General features: G+C 46.5%; 1 protein-coding gene across 2 annotated transcripts; it reads right to left on the bottom strand.

The window, feature by feature from the left end:
• Window positions 1-682: 682 nt before the first annotated feature.
• On the bottom strand, window positions 683-27,000 carry HID1 (HID1 domain containing). Of its 2 annotated transcripts, none has more exons than XM_051995145.1 (19): window positions 26,705-27,000; window positions 21,501-21,650; window positions 18,468-18,638; window positions 16,145-16,255; window positions 15,454-15,560; window positions 14,228-14,344; window positions 10,036-10,258; window positions 9,639-9,695; window positions 8,632-8,772; window positions 8,078-8,168; window positions 7,753-7,904; window positions 7,504-7,582; window positions 6,687-6,851; window positions 6,013-6,240; window positions 4,877-5,010; window positions 4,382-4,462; window positions 2,980-3,071; window positions 2,385-2,543; window positions 683-1,843 (listed from the first exon to the last, which is right to left on the bottom strand). In XM_051995145.1, exons 1-19 carry the CDS (start codon window positions 26,705-26,707, stop codon window positions 1,780-1,782), a joined length of 2,325 nt encoding a protein of 774 aa, XP_051851105.1. In that variant the 5' UTR covers window positions 26,708-27,000; the 3' UTR covers window positions 683-1,779. The 2 variants fall into 2 exon arrangements, with proteins under 2 accessions (XP_051851105.1, XP_051851104.1); XM_051995144.1 differs by lacking the exon at window positions 26,705-27,000 and adding an exon at window positions 26,271-26,442.
• Window positions 27,001-27,242: the final 242 nt, after the last annotated feature.

The following is a 27,242-nucleotide window of genomic DNA, read 5'->3' as shown; positions in this document are numbered from 1 at the left end:
AGCTTATATGTTCCAAAGTAAGAACTCCGAGGTAAGTAAAACTTTAAGCAGAATAAAAACTGGCATCTCAGTACACTTTAAGAGTCTATAAAATGCTTTCCATATATTATCTTATTTGTTCCTCAAAAGAACTGGAAGAATTTTTCCTGGTGTCCCGATTTGCCTTGATGAAATAGCCAATTAAGTCAGGTAAGCATGTCCCACTTAAATGAGATGACAGCATTTAGAACTAAGGAGATCTAAGAAGCATACCAACATTCCTTTTAAGCATAAAACAAATTAACAAACAACAAAAAACGGCCCGAATAAATTAAGATATTTGACTAAGGTTACCTAGATAATAAGTAGCTGACCTCAAGTTGGAAGCTACTTCCTCTCCTATAGTATACACGTCCTGCTTCGCCTTCCTAGACATGGGTTGTGAAGAAAAGGCCACTTAGCACACGGGTCATGGTCTCAAAAGATGGCTCTTCACTCTAACATCACGTTGGGGAACAGAGAAGCTTCTACCACCAGCCCACCCAGCAGCCAACAAGACCCATACATGTCTCAGTGCCCCCCTGGGATTACTCGTGATAAAGACTGGGACAATGTTGTAACCTGGAACCAAGCCCTTATCCAAGAGAGACAGCCCCTCCCCAACCAAGCTCCCCTCCATCCTCACTCTAGACAGACACACACAGCCAGGAAAAGGGAGGTTTTAATTTTGTGAAAAGTAGCAGATTGTACAGTGCGTTTCTAGTGCATGAAAGTTAAGATTGAACTGAGAGTGGGTGTTAGCCAGGGATGGGACACATTTGAAGGAATAATGTTGAAGAACAGGGCTGAGGACTGAAGTTTTCAGGGAAGCCACCTGGGAAAGCTATGGGGAAGCCTTCCCCATGATTCCCCTCCATTTATCCAACATGAGGAAAAACAGGCTCTCTGCCCTTAAAGATAAAGCTGTAATTAGAATAAAGGAAGAGAACTGCTTCCCCTTCATATTCCTTTCTGGAAAATAGTTTATGAAAAAGGTTCCCATGGCAGAGGACTTTTGTACAAACATGAAAACATAGATGGTCACCTATGTCCATTGGACTCAAACTTTGAGCTGGAACTGTTACCCCCTCGTTACCTCAAAAACCCTAAAAAAAAGCTCTCTCAGCCCATTTCTTCCTACAACTGCTCAGCCTCAGTGGTACGTTGGATATGGAATGAATAGGAAGGAAAGGGCATCCCAGCATTCAAACCTCAGCTTCCCCAGATAGTGAGGACCCTAAACTAAAATCATCCCTCTGGGAGACCCAGGATCCTCTGCGTATCTGAAGGACATGGTTAAAGAAGAGGGTGACCAATAAAGGGTGTTGTAGAACCAAGTCTTCCAGGGAGCCAGGGCTATAATCGAGGCTTGAAATGGAAGAGATGTAATGATTAGGTAGAAATTTGGCCCTAGGACACCAAGAGGTATCTATCTTCTTAGCAGAGGAAGCTTCCCCTTCCTTGGCTCTACCTTCCAATCTGTGATGTGCTCTGTACCACCAGAGGCAGGAGGGCTTCATAAGCCAGCTGTGGGGAAAGGGCACAGCTAGTTCCCCACATTTCCCTAATTCCTGGACAGAACTCTTGGGGAAGTTAGCCCTTCCCACCTCCCCAACCCCTTCCTCAGGTCAAAGTGATAATAAAGCTTGAAATGGCAGTCCGAAGGTGGAGGAATCAGAACCAGGCATGGGGGAAGGGCCGAGGGATCGCCCTGGCACTCAACCCTTCCAACCCCTGCCTTCCTCTTCTCTTCTCTGCTGCTCACACCCGCTGGATCTCAAACAGCTTCACATCGGTGTCGTACCAGACTGGTGGGTCCACGTTCCTGTGGGGAGGAGGGATGCTAGGTGAGTTCAAGTGAGGGGTAAGGAGAGAATTAGGGCATGCTGTTACCCAAATCCTCACTTTCTCCTCTGAGCAAAGAGCTCACATCCAACTGACTCCCTACACTAAGCACCCTATAAATCCATCTGACTAGGAACCCTGGGACTCTGGGTCAGAGAAATCCTGGTTCCTGAAACCTGAGGCTGCGGAGATAATGCCCTGTTAGTCTTCCTGGAGGAGAGGTTCTTCATCTTTGTTCTGTCACAGGTCCTTTTGGCAGTCTGGTGAAATCTATGGGTCCCTTCTCCAAATAAAGTTTTTTTTAATCCATAATTGAAGGAAGAGCTCAATTTTAATTAGAGGTTAATGTAAGTAAAGATGTAATTTTTTTCTCATTTAATTTCCCCAGCCCCTTGAAATCATTTACTTGGTAGAGACCCCAGATGAAGCGTCCCCACAGACTGAACCGATCCTATCTGACACGGCAGCAGCTACGGCTGGGGGGCAGCCCGCCGGGGACCCTCATGTCCCGACCGCTTTACCTTAGGTAGATGACGCCCCACATGTAAGTACGGAACCACATGGCAGTGCCCGAGTTGGCCTGGTACTTGCGGATGAGGATGGGGTGCGGCACAGGCAGCAGTCCCACCAGGGTGCCGTGCTGCAGGAACTTGAGGATTTCTGATTCATCCGTCAGCCCTCTGCGGGGAATGGAAAAGAAAGGAGGGCTCAGAAGTTGCTCTGTATCTGTCTCTTATGGAAAGATCAAGGGCACCTTAGGCAAAGAGTTATAGAGGCAATAAGGAGCAGCAAGGAGATCCCAGACTGGGAATCAGTAGACACATGTTTGAATTCTAGAATGATTCTGTGTGACCCTAACCTCACTTAAACTGGTTTCAGCCACAATTTCCTCACGTGAAATATGGGAATAAGAACTTGCCATGTGAGCGTCACAGAGTTACTGTGGAAAGAGTGTCTTTTATACCTTAGAGAAGCACAGAAATAGAAGCCACTATCTTCTCCTAAAAGGGAACACGGGATGCCCAGTGAAGGGCTCGTGATCTTCCTCCGGCCATTTTCTAAGCTCAGCGCCCTTTCCACACCCCCCCAGGTCACAAGCCTCCGCCTCAGACTCACTTATCAATGCAGATCTTCTCCACCTGAGGCACCAGCACCTGCAGCAGCCTCATAATGGTCTGTAGTGGTAGCTTGGACTTCCAAGAGAGAACCTACAAGGTGGAGAGAGCCCAGCCAGGGTCCAAGGAGAAGAGATCAGAGCCCAGGTGGGGCAGGACGTGAGAAATCAATGGTGCTGGGCTCAAGCCCCCATCTCCCGGCACAGCTGGCATCTAACCCCCAACAGGGAAGTCGCCCCTCGTGTGCATGGAAACAAGTGGCGGGAAACTGACTGAAATCAAACCCACGGATGTGTATTTGTTAAAAAACACTGGAGAACCAAGAAATGTTAACCAGAATGTATTTTATATGGTACTTGAAGGTTTTCAAAGTGCAATACATACTATTACATATAATATATATTTAAAGTGCTATATATGTATGTGTATATGTACATTCATGTATACGTACACAAACACTACATATATGTATTGTTATTATTCAGTCATTCAGCTGCATCCAATTCTTTTGACTCTATGGACCAGGGGTCCTCACACTTTTTAAATAGGGGGCCAGTTCACTGTCCCTCAGACTGTTGGAGAGCCAGATTATAGTAAAAACAAAACCTTTGTTTTGTGGGCCTTTAAATAAAGAAACTTCATAGCCCTGGGTAAGGGACATAAATGTCCTCAGCTGCTGCATCTGGCCCACGGGCCGTAGTTTGAGGACCCCTGCAGTATGGACCATAGCACCCCAACGCCATCCATGGGTATTCTTGGTAAAGATGTTAGAGTAGTAGGCCATTTCCTTCTCCAGTGGATTCAGGCAAACAGTCACCTGACTTGTCCAGAATCACACACTAGTAAGTACCTGAGGGTAGGTTACTCAGGCCCAACACTCTATCCACTTAACCTGTCTAGCTGCAATATGTGTGTATGTGCATATATATATAGTGTGTATATGTACATATACATATATGTGTGCATTGTGTATATGTGTGTGCATGTGCATGCATGTGTGAGGTGTGTCTGTGTGCATGCACGCACCTGCACATGTTTCTGCTGGATGTGTGTATATATTACATATGCATATGTGAGGCATGTGGAAGTGTGTGCATTCATGTGCTCGTATGTGTATGTATGCCATGATGTGTTGTAGAGTATCTGTGTGCATGCCCATGTGTGTGCATATGTGTTTCTGCGGCACACATGCATGTGTTGCATGTACACATGCATGTATGCATGGGTGTATAATTTCTTTGCACATGCACACTCATGTGTATACGGTTTTCCTATGCACACTCATATGCAGGAGGCTGCAAGGCCCACATCGGACAATGTCCCCTGGATATGGACCCCCACCAAACGGAGCCCGCCCGGGACCTCCAGCTCCTCCCCCGGAGCCACGGCAAGCATTGCCTCACCCAGTCTGGAGTCGGGCTCCACTGCCCGCCCGCTGAAGCAGTGGGCGACTGCTGCTGTTCTCGACAGGCTTGGCCAGGCTCCTGGAGCACAGAAAGGGGAAATGAAGGGAGCAGCTTTCCCAGGCACGGCCTCAGAGTCCGAGCCAGTCATCGTGCTGGTTTCGGGCAGGGGAAGTTCTAGCCCAGCACCCTTTGCCCCTCGGGTTCATTCCATGGGTGCTCCGAGCCCCGCCCCTCCGGCCCAGCCCCTGTGACAGGTTTAGGGCTGGTGAGCCGGGGTAAAGGCCAATCCCTGATAAAGGCCAGGGGGTGTGGGCCCGTCACCCTGACAGGAAGGAAGCTCCGCAGATGCTGTGGGAACCACCTCTGCTTCTCCCACCCGAAACCGCAGGGAGAAGTCCAGCCTCTCTAGGCCTCACACCTCCCAAGAGGGGAAGTCAGGTGTTCCCCTAGCCAAGGCCCTGCACGCTCCCAGGGACCACCTGCAGCTTTTACCCCGTTCCACTGCTCTCCCTCGCTCTTCCTGGCCGGGGAGCCGCTCTCCGCCGGGCTCCGACTGGCCTCGGGCTCCAAAGATCTCATTGTTCCGTCCTCAGACACCTGGGACTTCTCCGTCAGCTTGTCAATGCCTGGGGTGGAGTGGAGCGGGACCGGTGAATGTTTGGGCAACAGGTGCACAGCTCACGTTTCTCCCATCCCCACTCCCAGCCCAACTGTGAATACCCCAGATCCAGAGCTTCCCTATCCTGCATTTAGCCTATTCTAAAGTTTCTCCTCTTCTACGCCATCATTAATATTAAATTAATGTTTAATTAATATTACCCATGGGTTAATGTAATGAAAAAAACATAGCACTAGAAGGACTTAGCCTGTGGGAAAGTCCACACAAGTTACACATGATGACTTTTTAGCAGGATCCTATAGAATCCACTTCCCTCCAGTCTTATCATTATAATCATTAAAATAATTATTGATATCAAGATGCAATAGAAGAGACAAAAATATAAAGAAACAAACCCAGAAGCCAAGGGAAATGTGCAAATATGAAAAACCAACGGGGATATGTGTTGAGGGGAGTGGTTCAATATCGGGGTTCAAATTTTTACTAGCTAGCTCAGGAGTTCTTAACTTTTTTGTGTCATGGACGCCCTTTGAAAATCTAGTGAACCTATAAAACCCTTTTCAAAATATTTTTTTAAATTCATAACTGAAGAAAGTACTAGATTTCAGTTAGAGGCTAGTGAAATAAAGATGTAAATTTTTTTCCCCATCTAAGTTCACAAACACTCTAAAACCTACCCATGGAGTTTTCCCCATGAATTGCAATTTAAGAAGCCCTGTTCTAGGGTGTGGGCCAATCTATTTGACATGCAGGGACTGCAGTAGGGAGATCCCTGTTCATTTGGATCCCAGCTTTCAGAACCACTGTGCTAGCCAAGTCCCTTAATTACTCTGGGTTTCTAGCCAGACTGCATTTAGCTTTAGCAGTCTATAATCCTACCATGACCACTCCCTGGTATCTATTTCCTTGACAGAAATTAAAGAGGAATGACTGCCCAGGTGATGTTAGCACCTTAGCTGTCCAAACCTAGCAAGAACCAATCCCTGCCACCGCCATGCCAGGGTCAGACCTGGTGTAGCCACAAGGCTGGTCTTGAGGGTACCCGGCTCAGCAGGTGCAGCAGGGCAAGAGCCCTCCATGGAGACACCCTCCTGGGAGTTGGTTCGAGACAAGGTCTCTGGGGTCTTCCTTCGACGCTGTAGGGCTTTGTGGATGGAGGGCATGTCTGTGGGCAGGTTGGCCAGCTGGTGGAAGACACTTCGCTTTCGAATGATGGCATAGACAAGGTTTGAGTTACCTAAGAAATGGTGAGAGAAGTGGGTCAAAGCAGTAGTTAGTCCTAGTCTCAGAAAGGTTATTGGGAAGAGAAAATATACGCCTACTCAATCCACACAGATTGGCTAGACACGGTGAATTTGAAGAAACTAGGAACAAAATCCCAGGTATAAGAGACAGCATAAGAAACCCATGGGAGAGGGTAAAAAGGGACCGGTGAAAGCCACCAAAAAAAGCTGACCCTAAAATAAGCCAGCTGGCTTATATATATAAACCAGATGTAACCTTAGAAGTCGGGAGCCCAGGCAACATCTTCAAAAGAGGCTCTGATCACATTTATTCCTTCATCTGGGAGAAGAGTACAAATAGCCCCCTCCCTAAGTAGGTCACATGAGTGACCCCAGGGATCTAAGAAGCCATAACAATGGACACAGGGTTAATGGATAGATGGGCCAGGAGAGTTCTCACCATCAAACTGGTACTGAATGATGTTGTTAAAGACTTCAAGGAGAAAGAAGACCAGGTGATGGTTCTGGACAGCAGAAAACAAGAACCAGGTGGTAGAGAAAGCCTCTAGAAGGTGGAGTAGCTTATTGGCTGCAACCATGGACAGGCTCTTGAGATATGGAGACACTGGAAGGGGAAAAGAGTCAGTCACTCTGGAAGGGCCCCCAAAGGACCCAAACTACACAGCCTAGGCAAGGTATGAAAAGCATCATCCACCCCAAGGTTCCTTATTTGCTCTGAAACATAAATCTCTGGGTGTAAAGTGTCTCTCCTGCCTGCCCCTAGCCCTTACTCTGTCCAATATTGGGTCTATAATAATACAAATTTGCTGTTGTGGTTTGGTCTTTTTGACCCCATTTTAGGATTTTCTTAGCAAAAATACTGAAATGGTGGCCATTTTCTTCTCCAACTCATTTTACCTACGAGAAACTGAAGTAAATAGAGTTAAGAGACAAGGTCACACACCTAGTAAGTATCTGAAGCTGGACTCAGGGCTTCCTTCCCACCTTCCCCCAAATCTCAAGTGAAACTGGGCTCTCTGTCAGAATACCTAGGCCCCCCACTAGTGACCTGCTCCCACAGGGGCCCCAGGGACAGGAGGCAGGGAGAGGCGATCCAGCTGCGCCAGCCGCCATGTCGGCACAAACTTGGTCTTAAGGAGCACCATCAGCCTAATGAGCCAGGGAGGTTGGAAGCCGCCGCGGCGACTTTCAGGCCTGATGACCTGGTGCTCCCTGGTGGTGAAACCTGGGATAACTGGACCTCTCACCACCTTTACCATTCACTATGATGGTGAGCAAGCAATCAAAGAGGGGCTGTAGGCGCTGATGGCCGCTGGTGATGATCTTGTGGAACACCTAAAGAGCAGGGTCAGTAAGAGGAAAGAGGGGGTCAGCACCAGTCTGGACCGTCCACCAGCCCTTGGGCCAGAGAGGAGGCAGTCTCACTGCTCCCTCCCCTCGTCCCCTGGGCTAAGGACAGGACGCAAGAGCCCTCCCTGGTGGGGAGGGGAGGCAGCTGTTCTCACCACAATGAGCAGGTCAGCGTGGGTGCCAGTGAAGACAGGGATGTCCATGGGAACTCGAACAGAATAGGGCTTGTTCAGCCGAACCCCGAAGTTGCGTTCTCCACTCAAGAGCAGCAATATAAAAACTCCGATGTGCATCAGACCCACTCGAGCTGTGACCGTGGGGAAGGAATCGTGTTGGCCACAATGAACAGACAAGGGGAAGGTCAGAAAGGGGAGGGAGCAATGGGGGGAGGTCCGGGGCATATAAGATGGGTGGATCATTTGTGGAAGGAGAGAGACTGAATTCCCTGCTCCTCAGGGGCCCACTTCCCCGTGAACTCACACTGATCAGCTCTGGCATCGTTGAGGAAGAAGAGGATGGGGACGAGGATATCTAACACATCACTGCTCTTCAACACGAAGAAAAGGAATTTCTTAAAGTGGGGAGGCAGAGGAAGAAAGGCCTGGATCAGAATGGGGAGGAGGCCTGGTGCTCCAAACCTAAGCCCCCTTATTTCTGAGAGGTCCCAAGAGACCTCAACCCCCCCATACCTATATGAGACCTCAACCACATCACTAAGTGAGCACAGGAGATCTCACTCCTTACCTTTCTAATTGGGCTCAGAAAACTTACCATCTTCATCTCTGAGACGACTATGAATCAGAAGACCTCGTTCCACCATCTTTGAGTAGATAGTAGTAATCCTACCTCTCTCCCATCTCTGAGTGGATCCACAAGATCTTTATCATGCCCCATTTCTGAGCTAACCCAAGACAACTCACAACCATCAACCCCCAGCTTCAAGTGGACCCAGAAGATCTCCTAGACTATTTCTGAGCGATCTCTTTTGGAAGGATCCCAGTTCCTTCCCAGAGAGTCCAGTGAAGGCTGCTCACCTTATTGAAGTCGCAGAGCTTCCAAAAAAGAACTAGTAATTCCTGATGGAACTGGATTTTCTTGGCTGAGTTAGGCAGATATGTCTGAAGCAGCGGGTTGGAGAGTAACCGGGCCACACCCTTAAGGATGAACTGGAAGTCCTGTAGTGATACAGGGTTGGAGCCAGCCTAGGACTGGAGGACCGTGGTGATTCCCACCATCCCCTGCTCTCACACCATTACCTCTTGCATCAAATCCAAATTCAGTCTCAACTTTTAGTTTTTCCCCACACCTGCCTCTATCATAACCCTTTTAATCTTTCATGTCCATTGACTCTTTGAGAGTAAGAGCCCCTCCCCACAATAAGCCAGGTACATTTCCAGGAGGCCAGGACTCCAGCTACTGCTGTTACATCTTAGTCCCCACAAAATACAAGCTGTCCCACAATGCTCTGTTGTTATTATCTCTAAAGAGAAGCAAACCACCCTATTTGCTGTCCCCACTAAGGACTCTGCCCTTTCCCACTTTTCTCCTAATAGAAGAAATCTCCTCTCCTCAATCAAAACTCCATTAAAGTTTCACTCCAATTTTTTCTCTTTCAGAGACCTCTTTCCATCCTGATTCCTCCCTAGTTTAGGCCAATTCAACTTTTTCACCATCTTCCAGGCTCCACCTTTCAAAGCATAAAATACTCTCTCTCTGCTTCTCTCTGCCTCTCTTTGCCTCTGTGTCTGTCTCCCTTTTCTTCCTCGTTCCTTTTGTCCCTCCCTCCCTCTCCCTCACACATATTCTGTACCACTCATAGTATTGTAACCTTTTTAAATGTGTGCACATGTGCACGCGTGGGCATGCACACGCATGTGCACTGGTCTGTGTCTACTTCCACTCTGACTTCCCTCCTAGGCCGTGGGGTCTTTGAGTGCAGGGACCCTGGCTCAGCTTTTCTCCACATCTCCTTCAGGGGTTCCACATGGTTCCCCATGGCTTCCGCCCCTGCCCGTTTGAATGGGGCCAGGAAAGGACTCACCTCCTCACGGTGAATTCGGGACAAGTAGTTCACAAACAGATTCTCAGGGCCTGGAGGCTGTAAGGAGGGACAGGCACTCTTACTGGGGAGAGCTAATAAGGTCTGGACCCTACCCCACCCCAGGAACCTTCTCCTAGAAGGCTCTTTGGCAGGATCTTGGCCTGGATATGCTAAAACTAGTCATGTATCCCCCGGCAGCAGTATCAGTGCCCGTCTGCCCGTCTCAGGCACAGGGGGAGCGTGCTCCAAACCCGGGTGCCCAGTTGGGACAGTGCTCTGGGCTTCTGATACGGGAAAGCTCACAGCTACCCACGCCCCTGGGTCTGGGGAAGCCCCCCGGCCGTTGGCCAATGATGCGATGGGAAGTGGCAGAGACGGTTCGGAGGTGGGCTCTTACATCCGCGTCGTCCATCGCGGTGCCCGTGGTCGTCCCGTCCACGGTGGGGCTGCTGCTGGTGGCGCTGTCGTAGTCCAAGGTCACAATGAGCACCTGGGCGGCTTCCTCCACTAGGGGCTCCCGATAGTCCGAAAACAGCAGGTGGTTGTAAGGAATCCCGTAGCCCACGGGGTCGTAGGCACAGACGATGTTGAGGAGGGAGGTGAACAGCGGAAGAGCGTGTCTGCGCAAGAAAGGGAGGCCGTGGCGGGGGCTGCCCCGGGCTCAGGGAGGCTCGGGAGAAGGGCCGGGGCCGGGAGGGGGCCCTTCCTCCCTGGGCCCAAGCCTGGAAGGGAGCAGCTGTGGGGAGAAGGGCTCGCCATCACGAGCGGGGGTACATGACAAAAAACGGCAGGTCCCTTTATGGGAGGCTTGCTTTCCTCACCCCAGGGTCCCTTGGGGGCAGTCGTACATGTCCATCATGGAGACAGAGCCCCGTGGAGCTCCTCTTATTCCCCCTCCTCATTCAAAGCCTGAAGAGCTTGGATTACTTGTTTAATGTCACACAGGCAAGAAGTGAGAGGTTTAGGGTTCTACTCTAGTCCTCAGGAGTCGGGTCATCCAATAATCTTTACCTGAATGCTACTGGGACATTAAGAGCAACATTAGGAGAACTGACGTCAGGGTGGGGGCAGGTGTGAGGGGAACAAAAAACTTTGTCGTCCAGTCATTTCCATCACGTCCACCGATGCTGGAGTAGTTTGCCATTTTCTTCTTCAGCTCGTTTTTGAGATGAGGAAATCGAGGCAAACAGCATTCAGGGACTTGCCCAGGCTCACACAGCTAGGAAGTGTCTGAGGCTGGATTTGAATTCAAGTCTTTCTAACTTGAAGCCCAGTACTCCACCACCTTGCTACCCATAGTGTTATCTATTAAATAAAGTATTTCTTAACGTGCCAGGCACTGTAATTATGATTGTTACTATCACCACATGGCACTTTTTACAGTTTCCCAAGCACCGTTGTGTTGGTGATTTGGAAATACATAAATATATTTTGTGACTACATACTAACATCTATTTATACATGGCAAATATATGCATATATTTTTATATATGTTATATTTATTATTATATTATATATTTCATATTTGAACCTATGAAGTAGGTAGGCAGTTACTTAGTTTAAATATTAAGAAATTAAAGCTGCTAGTTGTTATAGGTCAAAGATAATAAATAGAAAAATTAGGATTAGAATGTATGTGCTCTCTGTCTTCCACATTACACTGCCTCTCAGAGAAAAGAGGTAGAGTAGAGGTTGGAGAGTGGCTATTTAGGGTGAGCAGCTAGAATGCTGGGCCTGGAATCAGGAAAACCCATCTTTCTGAATTCAAATCTGACCTCAGATACAAGATGTAAAAGTCATTTAACCCTCTTTGCCTTAGTTCCTCATCTATAAAGTGGCAAAGGAAAGGAGAAAGAAATGGCAAATCACTCTAATATCTTTGCCAAGACAATCCCAAACAGGATCATGAAGAGTTGGACACAATTAAAACTGAACAATGATAACAACCTCATACAAGGCATCCCAGAAGTCTTACTATAGTTCTTTGGACTTTTGAAGATGTTATATATAAAGGGTGTCTATTCAAATAAATCCATCACATTACACACCCATGTAGGTTAGAACAGGAAATCTTATTTCCTTCTTCCTCTTTATAATCCCAGAGGGTTCAGAACAGGACAATGAGTGTTCTATTCTGTACTATAAAGTAGTGGTCTCCAAAGAGGGATGAATGCACCTTGAAGGTGGAAAGAAAATATTAGAACTTCACTTTAGATTTATTTTTAATCTTAAAAAAGAATTAATTTTTACTAATATTTAATATGCTGATTGAAACTGATATCCTCACTCATGCAGTCTATATGTCAGTCATGTCCCCTAGGAAAGTGTCTTGAGAAAAATATGAGAGATATAATAATGAGGCAGATGATGGCATCCTTATTCTGAATTCTGTATTGTAGCTTATGTGCATGTGATTATTCTGTTATCTAGTTTGAACTCAACCAACCCTCACAAATTTGGATTTCAGGAATCCAGAAAAATTCCTGCTTAAAATCATAGATTAAAAATAACACTAATAATGTGAGCACAGGCAAAAAAGAAAATGGCACAGCTAACATGTTTCCTCTTCCTCCTATGATCTCTTTGTCAGTCACATTACAAAAAAAAACAAAGATGATTTATTCAGCATTTTAAAAAATAAACTCTTCCCACTAAAAATTATCAAGAAAAGTATTTGATATAAGAAATAATGAAGGGGTCAGTTTCAGAGAATCGTGGGAAGAATTAAATAAACTGATAAAGAGTGAGGTGAGAAGAACCAAGAGAAAAATTTATACAATTATATCAGTATTGTAAAAACTTTTAAAAATTTAGAATTCTTAACAACACAATAACCAGCCATGACTCCAGAGGACTAATAATAAAACATGCTATTTGTATAAATTTGGATGTATTTGACCAATACAAGAATTTGTTCTACATGAATATGTATATTTATTACAAATATTCAGTTTTTCTTTTTCCATTTCAATGATAGTATGGAGAGGAAAAATAAGTTTTTATTAATTTTTTAAAAATGTTTTTAAAATAAAAATATTTGAAATACAGATTTATATCCATTAATATTTAATTATTAATCATTAATGATTAATTTTGACTTAAATGTATACTGTGTCTTGGAACTAATATTAGCTAGTAATATCTTCTGGCTAAAATCCCAACTTCTCCAGGAAGCCTTTCCAAATCCCTCTTAATTTTATTGCCTTCCCTTTGTTGTTCCCATTTATCCTATGTTATCCTATCCTTGTTATTTCCCATTTATCCCATAAAGCTTGTTTGTACATTTTTGCTGTTTGGTCCTTTCAGTTGTATCCAATTCTTCCAGACACTCTTTGAGGTTTTCTTGGCAAAGACACTGGAATGATTTGCCATTTCCTTCTCCAGCTCATTTTACAGATGAGGAAACTGAGGCAAACATGGTTATGACTTGCTCAAGGTCATACAGCTAGTGAGTATCTGATTTGAACATGAAGATGAGTTTTCTTGATTCCAGGCCAGGCACTCTATCCTGCACTACCTAGCTGCCTATTTGTACATAGTTGTCTCCCCAATTAGAGTATGAGCTCCATGAAGTCATGGACTGTTTTTGTATTTCTTTGAATTCCCCAAACTTATCCGTTATATAGTAGGTGTTTAATGAACATTTACTGACTGACTAATAAAAGCATGAAACCACCAGGAGAAGCAGGACATTTAAAAACTAAGCTTGTGTTGCTGAAAATATGTCACTTATAAAAACTCCCTGCACACTTTAAAAACATGGACAGAAATTTTCCTTACATTTCAAAAATTCTTCAAACTATGAGATTTGGTAAGTTTTTAATCTATTTGTCAAAAATAGGGGGAATATAACATCATTTTTAGTTTGTAAGAAAGCTGAATTTTAACAATAATATCAATGAATTGCACTAGAAAATGATTTTTCAGATTTAGTAAGCACAATCAACTAAATATTCCTTACATTTGGATCTATGCATCTGTATCTTTCGACTACAACATCTATAAAACCAAGTGTAGAAATATTCCAAATTTAGAATGAGATCTTCCAATCACTCTTTAACAGAGTATTAAGCCAAGATTTAAAAAAAAAAATAAAGTACATTTAATCATATTGCTCTGACTATATAAATCATTAATAATATTTTAGAGAAAATGTATTTATATCTTTAATAATGATCATGTATTAATAATTTTTAAAATATCTCATATTTATCTCATTCTTTTAAAAATTTCATTTTTGCACATATCTAATACATAATATCAATATAGTACTGTAATTTATCAATAAATAACATAATATTGGAGTGCATGTTCAACATTTTCTTTACTGACTGCATGATCAAAAACTTTAGAGACCACCAATAAGTCTTTGGATGATGGTGACGTGCAATTTTTCACCACTTGGGGGAGCAGGTCCCTAGAATCAGCTAATAGAAAGACCCTCATTGCTCCAAAAAGTAGATCCCTAAAACATGTGGTGGCCATAGAAGCACAGGACAAAACTAGGAGAGGGTAGCTCTGCATCAGCAAGGCTCCAGACTCTCCCTCTGACTGTTTCCACACCCACACACACAGAGCCACCGTCTCACCTGTTCTCTGTAGAGCAGAAGAACTGTACCCAGGGGTTGGCACTATTGCAGTCAGGGGATGGGGGCAGGTACATGGCCTCAGAAAAGCAGGTCAGAAGCAACTTCAGCAGTTCCGTCCTAAGAAAGTAGAGGGGGCAGTCAGGACCCAGAGGGCTCCCTGCCTGGCACAGACCCTGCTTCAAGGGCTCTGCATCCCAGAATTACCGAGTTGGAAAATGCCTCAGAGGTCTACTTGTATCTGACCAAGAATCCCTACATCAAGCCTTCAACTCATGGGGAAATCTATAAGGCAACCCATTCTACTTTTTTTTAATTTGTCTTCCAACTGAAATCTGTCTCCCTCTAGATGCTATCCATCACTCCTGGCTAGTTCTGTCCTCTGGAACCAGAGCAAAAACCAAATCTAATCCTTCTTTAAAATGACAATACTCCAAATACTTAAAAAAAAAGAACCTCCCTTTTGTCTCCCAGCCAAATAGCTTCTTTCCTAAGGCAAGAGAAGTTTCTTCAGCCAAATCCTCCTTTGTCATTAGAATGTAAGCTCCTCAAGGCACAGACGGTCTTTTGTCCTTCTTTGCATTCTCGGTGCTTAGCACAGTGCCTGGCACATCACAGGGGCTAAATAAAGGTTTACTGATCTACCATCTACCATGATCTCGGCCTTTCTCCCTATTCATCATCTTTCAAATAATGGGACGTTCTACATAGAAAACAATATTCCGGGTGGTCCGACCAAGACAAAGTATAGCTGGCACAAGTGCCTCTTTTACTCCGGGCATTATAACTATCTGAGCGCCTGCCTCCCTCATCTCAGGCGGGGGAAGTTTATTTTATCCAAGTATAGAGCATCATATTTATGGTGAATGTACGTATATTGTATATTTGTATATACATAAATATATGTATATATTTATATCTATTAAATTTCATGCTGAAGTTCAATTCATCGTTCTACTGTGCCCAAATTCTTTGGGATCCTGGCATCTGACGGATTATACTCTCTCCCAGTTTTGTGACTTCTCCGGAAACACTCAGTTCCAGCGCCTGCTATATTTCTCTCCAGCACTGAATAAAGACAGACAGAATCCCGCAAGGCTTTATAACCCCTGACAGGCGGGTTAGGAGGAGGGGAGAGGGGGAAGAAACGCCTCATGCCAGACACCCAGCAAGAGCATGCCTTCACAACCATACATAGCCTCTAGCGTCTGGACTCCTACTGGGCTCACCGGTTCAGGTCATGGGTGTAGTTGGGCTGTGGAGAGTGGGCAAAACCCACGCCGGCCTCCCAGATGTACTCACAGCTGTCCAGGGAGTGAATGTCTTCTGCCGAGTCCTGGGAAAGACAGCAGGAAAGAGGGATCAGGCTGGGGGAAGGGTTTTGTGGCCTCCCCTCCTTAAAAGCATCACGAGAGATGATTTCCCACTTCTTCCAAAACTCTGGCCCTTTTTATACCAGCCCTGCCCCTTCCCTTACCTCACCACCCCAAGCCTGCTGCCGTACCAGGGAAGAGACAGTTTTGTGTAGAAAGTTACTTTTCCCTTCACTCTAATATCCATTCACAGAGTGGGAAGTTGGGGGTATGGGCAGTGAGGGAGAAGGGGGCCAGCCTAAGGAGGGGAGTCACAGAATGCCTTTAAGGTTAAGGGGAAGCACACCTCCCTGCCTGGGACTAATTCTACCCCCACTAGCAACCAACCTGAGAGAGACAATGAACATCTGTGCCGGAGCCATTCTCCTGACAAGAGGCGTCCCAGCTCCTGCCCCAGGGCAGCTCTGGTACAGAAGCCCCACTGCCCCTTCATCCCCCGACTGTCCAGTCCCAGAGGAACAGAATTTTTGTCACCCACAGGCCGAAGAAGCTAGCCCATGAATGTCTCCACTCCCCTAACAGACATACCCCAGGGACCCCAACTCACCACGGCACTCTTTCGGTGGCTCTGGACGGTAAAATCGGGGCAGAAGAGCAGGTCAGCAATGGCCAAGAGCAGGGACTCCGCCAGGGGTCGGGCATTCTCGTCCTCCTCACCCTGCCAACAACAGGAGAAGAGACTTCTGAAACCCAGAAGTCCTACACTGCTGGGGCAAAGCACCCAGACACGAGGGGAAGGAAAGAAGGGGAAGGAGTTCCTCACGGCTTTGTAGGATTCGCTTTAAATGATTTCCTCATCTTGTAAATAGCTTGCTTCTTATACAACTTGTTTGCATGACATCTTGCCCATTAAAGCTCCTTGAGATCAAGGAATGCCTTTTACTTCTTTTTGCATTCCCAGCACTTAACACAGGACCGGGCACGCTGTGGGTACTTAATAAATATTTCTTGAATTGAAAGGCAAAAAGGGTGCGATATCTCAATATGGGGACCTCTGCTTTGAAGGACAATAAGTGTCAGGAAACAGTGGGGTCAATTGGCTGAGCAGAAGGCCAGGTGACAGTGGGAAGACTTCTGGAGACTGAATCCTGCTTAGCCAACTTAGCTGTGTGACTGGCCAACAGTCTGTTTCCTTCATCTCTAAAACAGGAATGACGATAGGGCTTATCTTTGTGAGGATCAAAAGAAATAGTGTGAGTAAGGTGCTGTGACTATGTTAAAGTGCTATTTAAATGCTAGTTACTGGTGGCGGTGGTGATGGCTCCCAGGAAAGGAGCTGGGTATAAGAGTCATTCAGAGAGATTCAAAGGTCCTCCTATGTGTCCTCTCTGCGATGTCCTCAGTTAGCAGCTTTCCTTCCTTCCACTTTCCAAGTTTCTTCCTCTTCCCTCCAGGCCATTTGCCTGGGATTTGACTCAAGAGATTGTGGGAAGGGGAAGGTATCCTAGACTTAAGTGACATGTGGCCCAACAATTCCTTCCAAGTGGGAAACATCCAGGCTTTGGGGTGCCTGGAACCTAAGGCTCACCCCTGGTGTTCTCCATCATCCTACCCCTGGGCATCCTACCCTGGATCCTATCTCCCCTTCTCTGCCCAGTCTTCCTCTCCAACTCTGCCTTTGTCCCACCCCAAGCAGACCTAACACCCTGGTGGGAGAATATAGAGACCCAAGAGGGCAGAGCTGGGGTAAATGGAGGTGCAGTGGGGAGGGGCAGGGCAGCAAGCAGACAGGTCCACAACAGGCAGAGGAGACCCAGAGTCTTGCATCCTCTTTTCTACCCATCAGCCCAAATTCTTACTTCTTCCCTCCCACTTCCCAGGCAGGGATCCAAAAATAATAATCTTAGAGTATAATGAAGTCAAGTCATCACTTTAGTATAGGAAAACTAAACTCCAGTCCCTTCTGCCACTAACAAGCTTGGGCAATCACACCTTCCCCACCCTCCCCCATAGGTCTTACTTTTTCCATCTGTAAAATGGGAAGATTGAACTAGATCAAGAGTTCTTAACTGGGTATCTACAGACTCCCTTGTTTCAGGAGATTCATGAAATTACATAACATCTTCATTTTGCTGTAAATGATACTTCATAAAATTAATATGAATAATATAAACAAAGAGTAAAAACAGCAGTTAGCATTTATATAACACTTTAAGGCTTGCAAAAAAGGTAGCTAAATGGCACTGGGTCTGGAGTCAGGAATACTTGAGTTCAAGTCCGATCTCAGATACTCAATAGCTGTATGACCCTGGGCAAGTCACTTAATCCTCTTTGTCTTAGTTTCCTTATTTGAAAAATGGGCTGGAGAAGGTAATGGCAAACCACTCCAGTATCTGGACAAGAAAACTCCAGAAAAAGGGATCACTGAACTTAACAACAAAAAGTTTACAAAGCACTTTACACCTGTTAACTCATTTGATCCTTTTAACAATCCCGTGAAATAAGTGTTACAACCCACTCTACAGATGAGGAAGCTTTTGAGATGCAGAGAAAGGAAGTGATTAGCCCAGGATCACAGAACTGGGGCCTGAGACAAGACTCAATATGCTCCCAAGCAGATTCCCGATTTCCTACAAATCCCTTCCCTTTCCCTCTGACATACAAACTCTTATTCTTCTCCTCCCCTCTTTTCTGGCACACAGACATGGCTTCTCTCTCTCTCCTCCAGCCACCCTCGGTCTCTGTCTCTCTGTCTCTGTCTCTCTCAATGTGTGTCTGTCTGTCTGTCTCTGTGTCTCTCTGTCTCTCTCTGTCTCTGTGTCTCTGTCTGTCTGTCTGTCTCTCTCTGTCTCTGTGTCTCTGTCTGTCTCTCTCTCTGTCTCTGTGTCTCTGTCTGTCTGTCTCTCTCTCTCTCATACACACATACGAACCCCTTCTTGGCCAGCTCCCGGCACCGTAGACCAAAAGAAGCCCCTCCAATCAGGATCCTCAAAGATGTAGGGCAGCACCCGGGTAAGGAGCCGGCAGCAGTTGAGGACAATCTGCTTCTCTTTTTCTGAATGGCAGCCGCTCTCCGACCCTTGCACTAGCTTCTCCACTGCCTGTCATTAAGGAAAAAAGGTGGAAAGACAAGAAATTCATCTTAAATTAGATTCACTGAGACCACATTATTTCAATTAAAGGTTGAAGGAACCATTTGGAATGTAAGCTCCTTGAAGGCAGGATCAGTCTCACGTCTGTAGTTGTATTCTCAGCATCCAGCACAATAAAGGTTTAAGAAATAGTGATGATAATTCTTTTTCTTCTTCTTTTTTTTTTTTTTTTGCGAGTTAATTGGGGTTAAGAGACTTGCCTAGGGTAACACAGCTAGTGTTGAGTATCTGAAACCCAATTTGAATTCAGGTCCCCTTGATTTCTAGGTAACCAGCTAGCTGTCTGCTATTTTCTGCTAGCTGGAGTATCCCCTTCTCATTATCCTAGTACTGTCAAGAGAGAGGAGTATGTCTTCTGGAGTTAGAGCTTAGAGTCCCCCTATTTTCTTCTTCTTGTTTCTTTATTAAAGCTTTTTATCTTTCAAAATATATGTGTGGAGAGTCCCTTTTTCTATAGCTTAGAACGCTCTAAGAGAAAGCAAAATGTCTGTACCAGTTTGGTACCAGCCCGAAAGGAAGGGAGGCCCTAATAGTGCTAGGCCGGGGAATGGGTCACAGCCCTACCTTACTCTATATCCCACAGTTCCGACAAGTTCCTGGGAGATACCCTGTTTTCCAGAGCTAAAGTCCAGCAAGCACACTGTGTCCTGAGCTTGACATACCAACAATCCTTTGCACTCATTCTCTGGATGACCTCACCCTCTGGCAAATCACTGCTATTGTGTTGTTTTGCCAGCATCAGGTGTTCTCTGAGCCCAAACAAGTCCTGGTCAGAAGCCCTGCCAGGAACCAAACTTGTCACATTGTTGCTGTTCCTGCTTATTGTCAGGGCCACAGCTCGCTGCACAACCACTGAGAGAAGCCCAAGGTCTCCCTGCCACGAGGGTTGGGGCCCCAGAACACGTGCCTAGGTTCCCTCCTTGCTTGCAAGTCACTTTTGCTCACTGTGAAATTAAACTGGTTCCCGATTCGCCTGTCTCTGCTCCCTGTGGTTCTGGCCATCCAGAGGGCAGAGGCCATTGGGTCCAGGCGGCAGCTCTGAGCTACAGAAATCTATACAGTCTATAGAAAAGAGGACTCTAAGCTCTAACTCCAGAAAACATATTCCTCTCCCCTGACAATACTGGGGGAATGAGGAGGGGATACCCCAGCTAGCAGGAAATAAGCATTCAAACAGAGGTGGATGGTAGGAGGCACATGGAAGAGAGACAGTCAGAGAAAGGGAGAAGGAGAGGGAGAAGGACGGACAGACAGACAGACAGACACAGAGACAAAGAGAGAGAGACAGAGACACAGAGAGACAGAGAGATAGGGACAGACAGACGCAGAGACAGAGATAGGGACAGACAGAGACCGAGAGAGAGAAAGGGAAAAGGAGAGAGAGACAGAGAGACAAAGAGAGAGAGATGGAGAGACAGGGACACAGAGAGACAGAGACAGAGAGAGACAGAGAGATAGGGACAGACAGACGCAGAGACAGAGATAGGGACAGACAGAGAGACAGAGAGAGAGAAAGGGAAAAGGAGAGAGAGACAGAGAGACAAAGAGAGAGAGATGGAGAGACAGGGACACAGAGAGACAGAGACAGAGAGAGACAGAGAGATAGGGACAGACAGACGCAGAGACAGAGATAGGGACAGACAGAGAGACAGAGAGAGAGAAAGGGAAAAGGAGAGAGAGACAGAGAGACAAAGAGAGAGAGAGACGGAGAGACAGGGACACAGAGAGACAGAGACACAGACAGAGAGAGAGAGAGAGACAGACACAGAGACAGAGAGACAAGGACAGACAAAGACAGAGAGACAGACAGACAGACATAGAGACAGAGAGAGAGAAGAGACAGAGAGACAGGGACAGAGACAGAGAGACAGATAGAGGCAGACAGACAGAAAGAGACAGAGAAAGAGGAGACAGACAGACAGACAAAGACAGACAGACAGAAAGAAACAGAGACAGAGAGAGAGGAGACAGAGAGACAGGGACAGAGAGAGAGAGAGGAATAAAGAAGAAAAGAGAAGAAGAAGAAGAGAGAAAGGGGGGAGGGAGGGAGGAGGAAGGGAGAAAGGGAGGGAAGGAAAGGGAAGAAAAGGGAGGGAGACAAAGACAGAGAGAGAGCAGGGAAAAGAAAGAAAAAGGGAAGAGGGAAGACAGAAGCAGAGAACAGACAGAAACATAAAGAAAGGCAGTGATAGAGACAGAGACACACATAGAAATAGAGAGATCAAGACAGAGAGAGAGGAAGGGAAGGAGAAAGGAAAGTAGAGTCAGAGACATCTAGGCTCCCCACCTCAAACACCAATTTAGGAATAAAAATCCAAACTCATCATTTGCTGAATCTGGAACCCTGAAGTCAAACAGGTATGTGGAAGAGATAAAAATCAGAAGTATATAGGGAGAAGGTTTAGTCACTGATGTTACTGAGTCATGTCCAACTCTTCATGATCCCATTTGCCATTTCCTTCTCCAGCTCATTTTACAGATTAAGATACCAGGCTATAAGTCTGAGGCTGGATTTGAATCATAAACCTAAGTCTTCCTGACTCCAGGCCCAGTATTCCATCTCCTGCACTACCTAGCTATGCCATCAGGTACAGTGAATTAGGAATCAAAATGACTCGTCTTGGGTTAGATATGGCCTCAGACACTTAGTAGCTGGTAACCTTGGGTAAATCATTTTAACCTTATTAGTCTCAATTTCTTCATGAATTAGAGAAGGAAATGGCAAACCACTCCAGAATCTTTGCCAAGAAATACTACCGAGCCTTCCCCCGTTCCCATCAAGGAACATTACCCCCCGAGGCAGCCCTTCACCTTATAGCATAAGGTGGCCAGGTTGGAAGGTGACTCTTCCCGAACAGCTCTGATCTCCGCTGCTGGAACTAGTGCAAAAACGTCCTGTACTGAGGTGGCTGAGTCTGCCCAGAACTGGTCCCAGAAAGCATCATCAGTGGCTTCCACAGGCTGAAAGGGAGATGAAGCATTAGGAAATGCCATTATAATCATCTACCTTCCCTCCCTCAATCCTGAGGAGTAGGCAAGAGACAAAGGGTTCATCCACAGTTGCCTCTTGGCCAAAAGTGATCTCAGAATACAAAGGAAGGGACTATCAATGTTTTCCTCAACAATCCCAGACAAACCCCAAGATCAAATGGATTTTGGGGAGAATCCCACAAAAGTCTTTGAGTCCCTTACCGGGAGACAGTGGAGCCTGCAACAAGGAACCTGATAACTATGTTGACAGGAAAACAAAAGAACCTATTGAGGAATGGAGTTCAGCCAATACAACAGAGTCTACCAGGAAGGACTGGATACTGCTATCAGAAAAGAGTCAAAATGAGGACATTTTATTCTGAGCACTAATGGATGCCCATTATTTGGGAAATAGTTGAACAAGTTGTATATATGAATGTAATGGAATACTATTGTACTATAAGAAATTATGAGCAGCATTTCTAAAATATAGAGAGAATTGAGTCAATTTTATAAGAATACAAGTCATTCCCCAATTGATAAATGGTCAAAGGATATGAACAATTTTCAGATGAGGAAATAAAAGCCCAAATACAAACTTTGCTGGTATATTGAGCCCTTCACAAGCTGGCTCCAGCTTCCCCTTCAAACAAACACTCTGTAGTCTGGCCAAACTGGTCTTCTTGTTGTCGCTCATACACAACATTCCATTTCCAGTCTCTGTGGTTTTGCACAGGCTGTCTTTCATACTTGGAATGCATTCCCTCCTCACCTCCATGCCAGGATGTGAACTTAAGTCTTTCTAGTACAGTGCCTAGCACATAGTAGGTGCTTAATAAATGCTTGTTTCCTTTCTTCCTTCCTACCTAGAACCTCCATCCTTCAAAGTTTGGTTCAAGTAATTACTTCTACATGAGGCCTTTCCTGAACATCCCATCCCCAAAACACACACACACAAACCTGCTAGTATCTCCCCTCCCAAAATATTGTATCTACTTAGAATTATACATAATTCTCTCTTTGAAAACACAGACTACTTTATCTCATTGGTTTGGGATCTCTAATGCTTAGCACTATGACTGGCATATAGTAAGTGCTTAATAAACAGATAAAATATGTACATATGCACATATACATAAACAAAGATAAATAGAATGTAAGCACTTTGAAGGCAAAGATTATTCACTTAAGTTTTTGTATTCCCCAGCACTTTGGACAGTGTCTGGCACACAGTAGGTCCTTAAAAAAGAAAAAACTGTTGATTGACGTATTAATTCCATTAATCATCCCTGCTTTTTCATGTATTTTCTTCCTTTTTCTCCTTCAGCCAGGCAATCAAGATTAAGTGATTTGATAAGGGTCACACAGCTAGTAAATGTCAAAAGTTTGAGATCTGATTTAAAGTCAGGCCCTCCTGACTCCAGGGCCAGTGTTCTATCCACTGTACCACCTAGCTGCGTTTTTCATGTATTTTCAATCTTTTCCTTCCTGCTGGATCCTTCCTCTTCATTTATAAATATGCCTGTCTTCCTAATCCTTTAAAAAAATAAGTATTTAATCTTTCTAAGTAGTACTTTTAACACTTAAAAAATGTTTCTTGAATTGAATTCTACCCTGGCTAATTGTCATCCCATCTCTCTCCTCTCTTTTCCTGCTAAACTTATTGGAAAAATCTGTCAATGGTCAATGCGACTTCTCTATACTCACTATCCTCAGCTTTTTCCAATCAAACTTCTTTTCCCACCATTTCACTGAGTGTTCTCTCAAAAATCAACCCGGAGAAAAATACCTCTAGAACGCCGAGGAAACTGAGGCAAACAGGGTTAAGTGACTTTTCCAGACACCAGTAAGCTTCTGAGGCTAGATTTAAACTTGGGAAGATGAGTCTTCCTGATTGCAGACCCAGCCCTCTATCCACGACACCACCTAATCCATGCCTTTATTTATGCCCTATGCCTGCAATTACTTCTCTCTGCCTCCCCCAACAATTGTCGCTTAAATTCTCAATCTTCTATACAGTCCTAGTTGAATGCTACCTCTTCTAGAAAATATCATAATGCCTGCTGTTGGTAGCGACCGTCCAATGCCCTACTGATGCCCTTCCTCTTCAGATTTCATCAGGTGGAATTGCTACCACAGGCGGAAAAGACAGGACCAGGTGGATAATCGGGATGGTGGTGTCCCTGGGACTGCCCAGTTTAGACCTCAGAGGTGATGGAAAAGAATAAAATAAGAAGTCAGATAGGGTGGCGCTGCGTTGTACAGGTCTGAAAGTCAGAAGAGTTAGAATTTTATTCAGCTGAGATGCTCAAAACTCTTTCAAAACAACCACTACTACACGCTCTCCCTAACTTTCCCATCAGGACTCCACCCATTTAGGGAAAGGGACAGGAAATAGAAAGCCACTGAGAACGAACTACAAGGCACTTGATTGGGGGTCAGATCCCCTGCTAGGGGCAGGACTGTGGGGGAAGGAAGAAAACAGGATGCACCACAGGAAAGTCAGAGAGGCGCCTGCAGGCTCAGTCACAGGAAAAGGCTGTTGGATTCTTCTCACCTCCTAACCAGAGCCATCCATTCAAATCCTGTTGTCCCAAAGAGACTGAGGCCTGGAGCTCCCTCAGACAGATCCCTGTTCCTCCCTTCCTCATCTAGGGAGAAGGCACAAAAGCAGACCTTACTTAGCAGGGAAACCTAGGCTCACCTTCCTCATTTTCATAACAAAAGTAACACTTTCCCTGGCCTTCTCTCAGAGTTGGGATTGCGATCAGGGATAAAGAGTATGAAGCAGAGCTTTGTAGGGAAGAGTACTTGAAAGAAAAAACTCTCAGATGCCCTTTTTTCAACTTGGCTTCTAAACCAAACTAGATCCCTTTGGGGACCAAGCACCTACTAGCCTCTTAAAAAGTTCATCAACATCCACTGAACCAACATTTCTCAGCCCAGCGTGTATCAGTCTTATAGACAAATAAGAGAACTTCCCACCCTTCAATGTAGTACCTGACATATGGGAACTTATCTTTCACTCCTCCTCTGCTCTGTACCCAATTTTGGCTTTTCTACCCACAAAGCCACGGATTTGGCGATCTATGCCAGCTAGAACTGGAGCCTGAAGTCAAGGAGGGTAGCAGGAAACAGATAGGGGCTAGTTCAGGTGGGAGGACTCTCCTTCAAAAAAGCAATTAAGCATTTACCTGGGAGTCTGGGGAAAGCAGTAGCTGGAGAGCAGAAGAGGCCCGTCGGCTTTGGGGGGGAAGGGGTATCAGTGTTCCACCTGATCCCAACAATATGGCCTTATACTGGGGACTATAAAGCCGGAAAGAGCCAGAATAAGAGAAATCAAAGACAACCGTCTGTAATACCTGTTGCTAAATTCAAAAGACCATAGTTCTGGAGCTAGAAAGGAGCTTAGAGGCCACCCAGACAATACCCTTCTTTTACAGAAAGAACATAAGGCCCACAGAGATCAGAAGACCCGAAAGCCAGAGCCAGGTTTGAAACTCAGTTCCCGTGACTCAAGTCTGGGACTGTTCCCTGCCTCATTGGGTATAAAATCAGACCCACAGGATTCTAATAAGAACCCAGAGCATTTCGATTCAGGCATCTCTGCCATCTGATTGGAGGAAGCCAGGGGATCAGGATCCCAGGGGGTGAGATAGGAAGGAGAGAAGGTAAGAATAATGGAGCTGCATCTGACCACAGGAAAGGGGGAACTCGGATTTGCAGCCTAGAAGGGAGAGGTGCAAAGAAAGGTTCCCTGCCAGGAGGGAGGGCGCAAGCAGCTGCCCCAGGACTCCAGATATTACTGTCTTGGGTTCTAGGGTTCAGAGGCTGGGATGGAGTTGGGGTTCTGCTGAATCCCGCCAGCTGGTGGGGGAAACACCTGTACCCCTGCCCTACCAGTCGGCCCGTATGCTCTGTGACTGTGAGAAGTAGCAACAAGGGGGTACCTCAAACATCCCCTCACCCCCCATTCCCCCACAGACACACAACCAGGTTGGGGTCTGGGTCACAGGCTCCCAGCAGTCAGGGCAGCGGCAAGGCACCTGCCACCCCCCTCCCCAGGCTGGGCTCGCTACCGTAGGCTTAGGGAAGTGTGCGGGCCCTCTCTTGGCCCCGGGGCCAGAGAGCCCAGCCAGGCCCGACCATAGCCACACACGCCAGCTGTTTCCCCCACCAGCCCGGCTTTGTTTGCACTGACTCATCGAAGGCTAGGCGTCCGGACCGACTGGCACCCCGGGTGGGTGGGAGCCGGAACCAGGGGAGGGAATAATTCCCGGGGGGAGGGAGGCGGGAAGAACACGGAGGGAGGGGGAGGGGAGCGGAGCTGCCAGCCGGCTGCTCCCAGGCGTAGGCACACGTCAGCCTAGGGCAACAACCACCCGGGGCCGGGGGCCTGGGGACTCCCGAGGGCGCCTCTGCTCGGCCCCGCACGCTCTCCATCACAGCCCACCCTCCTCCCAGGTTACTCCCCCAAGACGGCCGTGGCCCTGGCTGTCCCCCGGCTGCCCAGGAGCCCGCGGTGCAGAGAGGCTCGGCTCCCCGGAGATGAGGATGGGGAGGAGCGGGGAGGGGGACGCCCAGGCTCGGCTCCCTCGGCCCGGCCTGCACCTGAGTCTTGGTGGTGAGCTGGATGACCGCCTTCCGGAAGTTCAGCTTGGAGTCCGCCGTCCCCATGTCTCCTCCCGGAGCGGCCCGATCCCGGCCCCACCGTCACGGGGTACTCTCCCGGTGGCCGAGATGAGCTCCCCGAGTCCCGTGCGTCCCCGCCTCGCTCCACCTCCGCCTCCTCCTCCAGGCCCGGCCCTCCGCCGGCACCTGCCGCTCCAGCCCAGGCTCCCGGCGGCCCTCCCCACCGCCGCCCCGCCCCCTTCCCCATCACTGGCCAGCTCAGTCCTCTGCCTCTTTCTTGCTCTCTCCCTCTTTCCATCCTTTTCTCCCCCCCCCCCATCCGTCTTCCCTCCGATTCCTGTTTCGCTGCCTCCTTTACCACATCTCGTTCACCACCGCTCTTTGTCTCTCCCTCCCACTCTTTCCCTCCTCACCATCCTTGTTTTGGTTCCTTCCAGTTCATCTTTTCAACAAACATTTGTTAAATGCGTATTGTGTGAAATTCCTCTTCTCTATCCCTCTCCCTAGCCCTCCCTTCGCCACCGTCCCTTCTCTTCTTATTTTCATTTCTTTTCTTCATATCTGGCCCTTTTCTTCTCTACGTTTCCCTCTATAATCACATTTCTGTCTCTAGTTATCCTTTACCCCATCCCCTATCCCTATTTCTTCTTTACCACTCCTGTCCCCCATTCGTTTCCTCATATCCTTGATTTTTTCCTTCCCCTCATTTCCCCTAGCCTTCTCCAAATGAGGATATCTAATTCTCTCTCCTTCCCTCCCTCCCCCTCCTCTCCTCTGCTCCTTTCCAATTCCCATCTTCCCCTTTTCTAAGCTATTCACAATCATACCTCCTTTCCCATTCCCTCTTTTTTCTTGCTCTCTTCCTTATTTTTCCTCACCTGACTCAAGTCCTCACAGATAGTTCAATAAAGAAAATGTGTAACTTTTACATTTCTTTTTATGGATTAGGTG

Source organism: Antechinus flavipes, chromosome 4 (assembly GCF_016432865.1).
Source record: "Antechinus flavipes isolate AdamAnt ecotype Samford, QLD, Australia chromosome 4, AdamAnt_v2, whole genome shotgun sequence".
NCBI classification, from domain to species: domain Eukaryota; kingdom Metazoa; phylum Chordata; class Mammalia; order Dasyuromorphia; family Dasyuridae; genus Antechinus; species Antechinus flavipes.
This window is presented reverse-complemented; position numbering and strand designations above follow the sequence as displayed.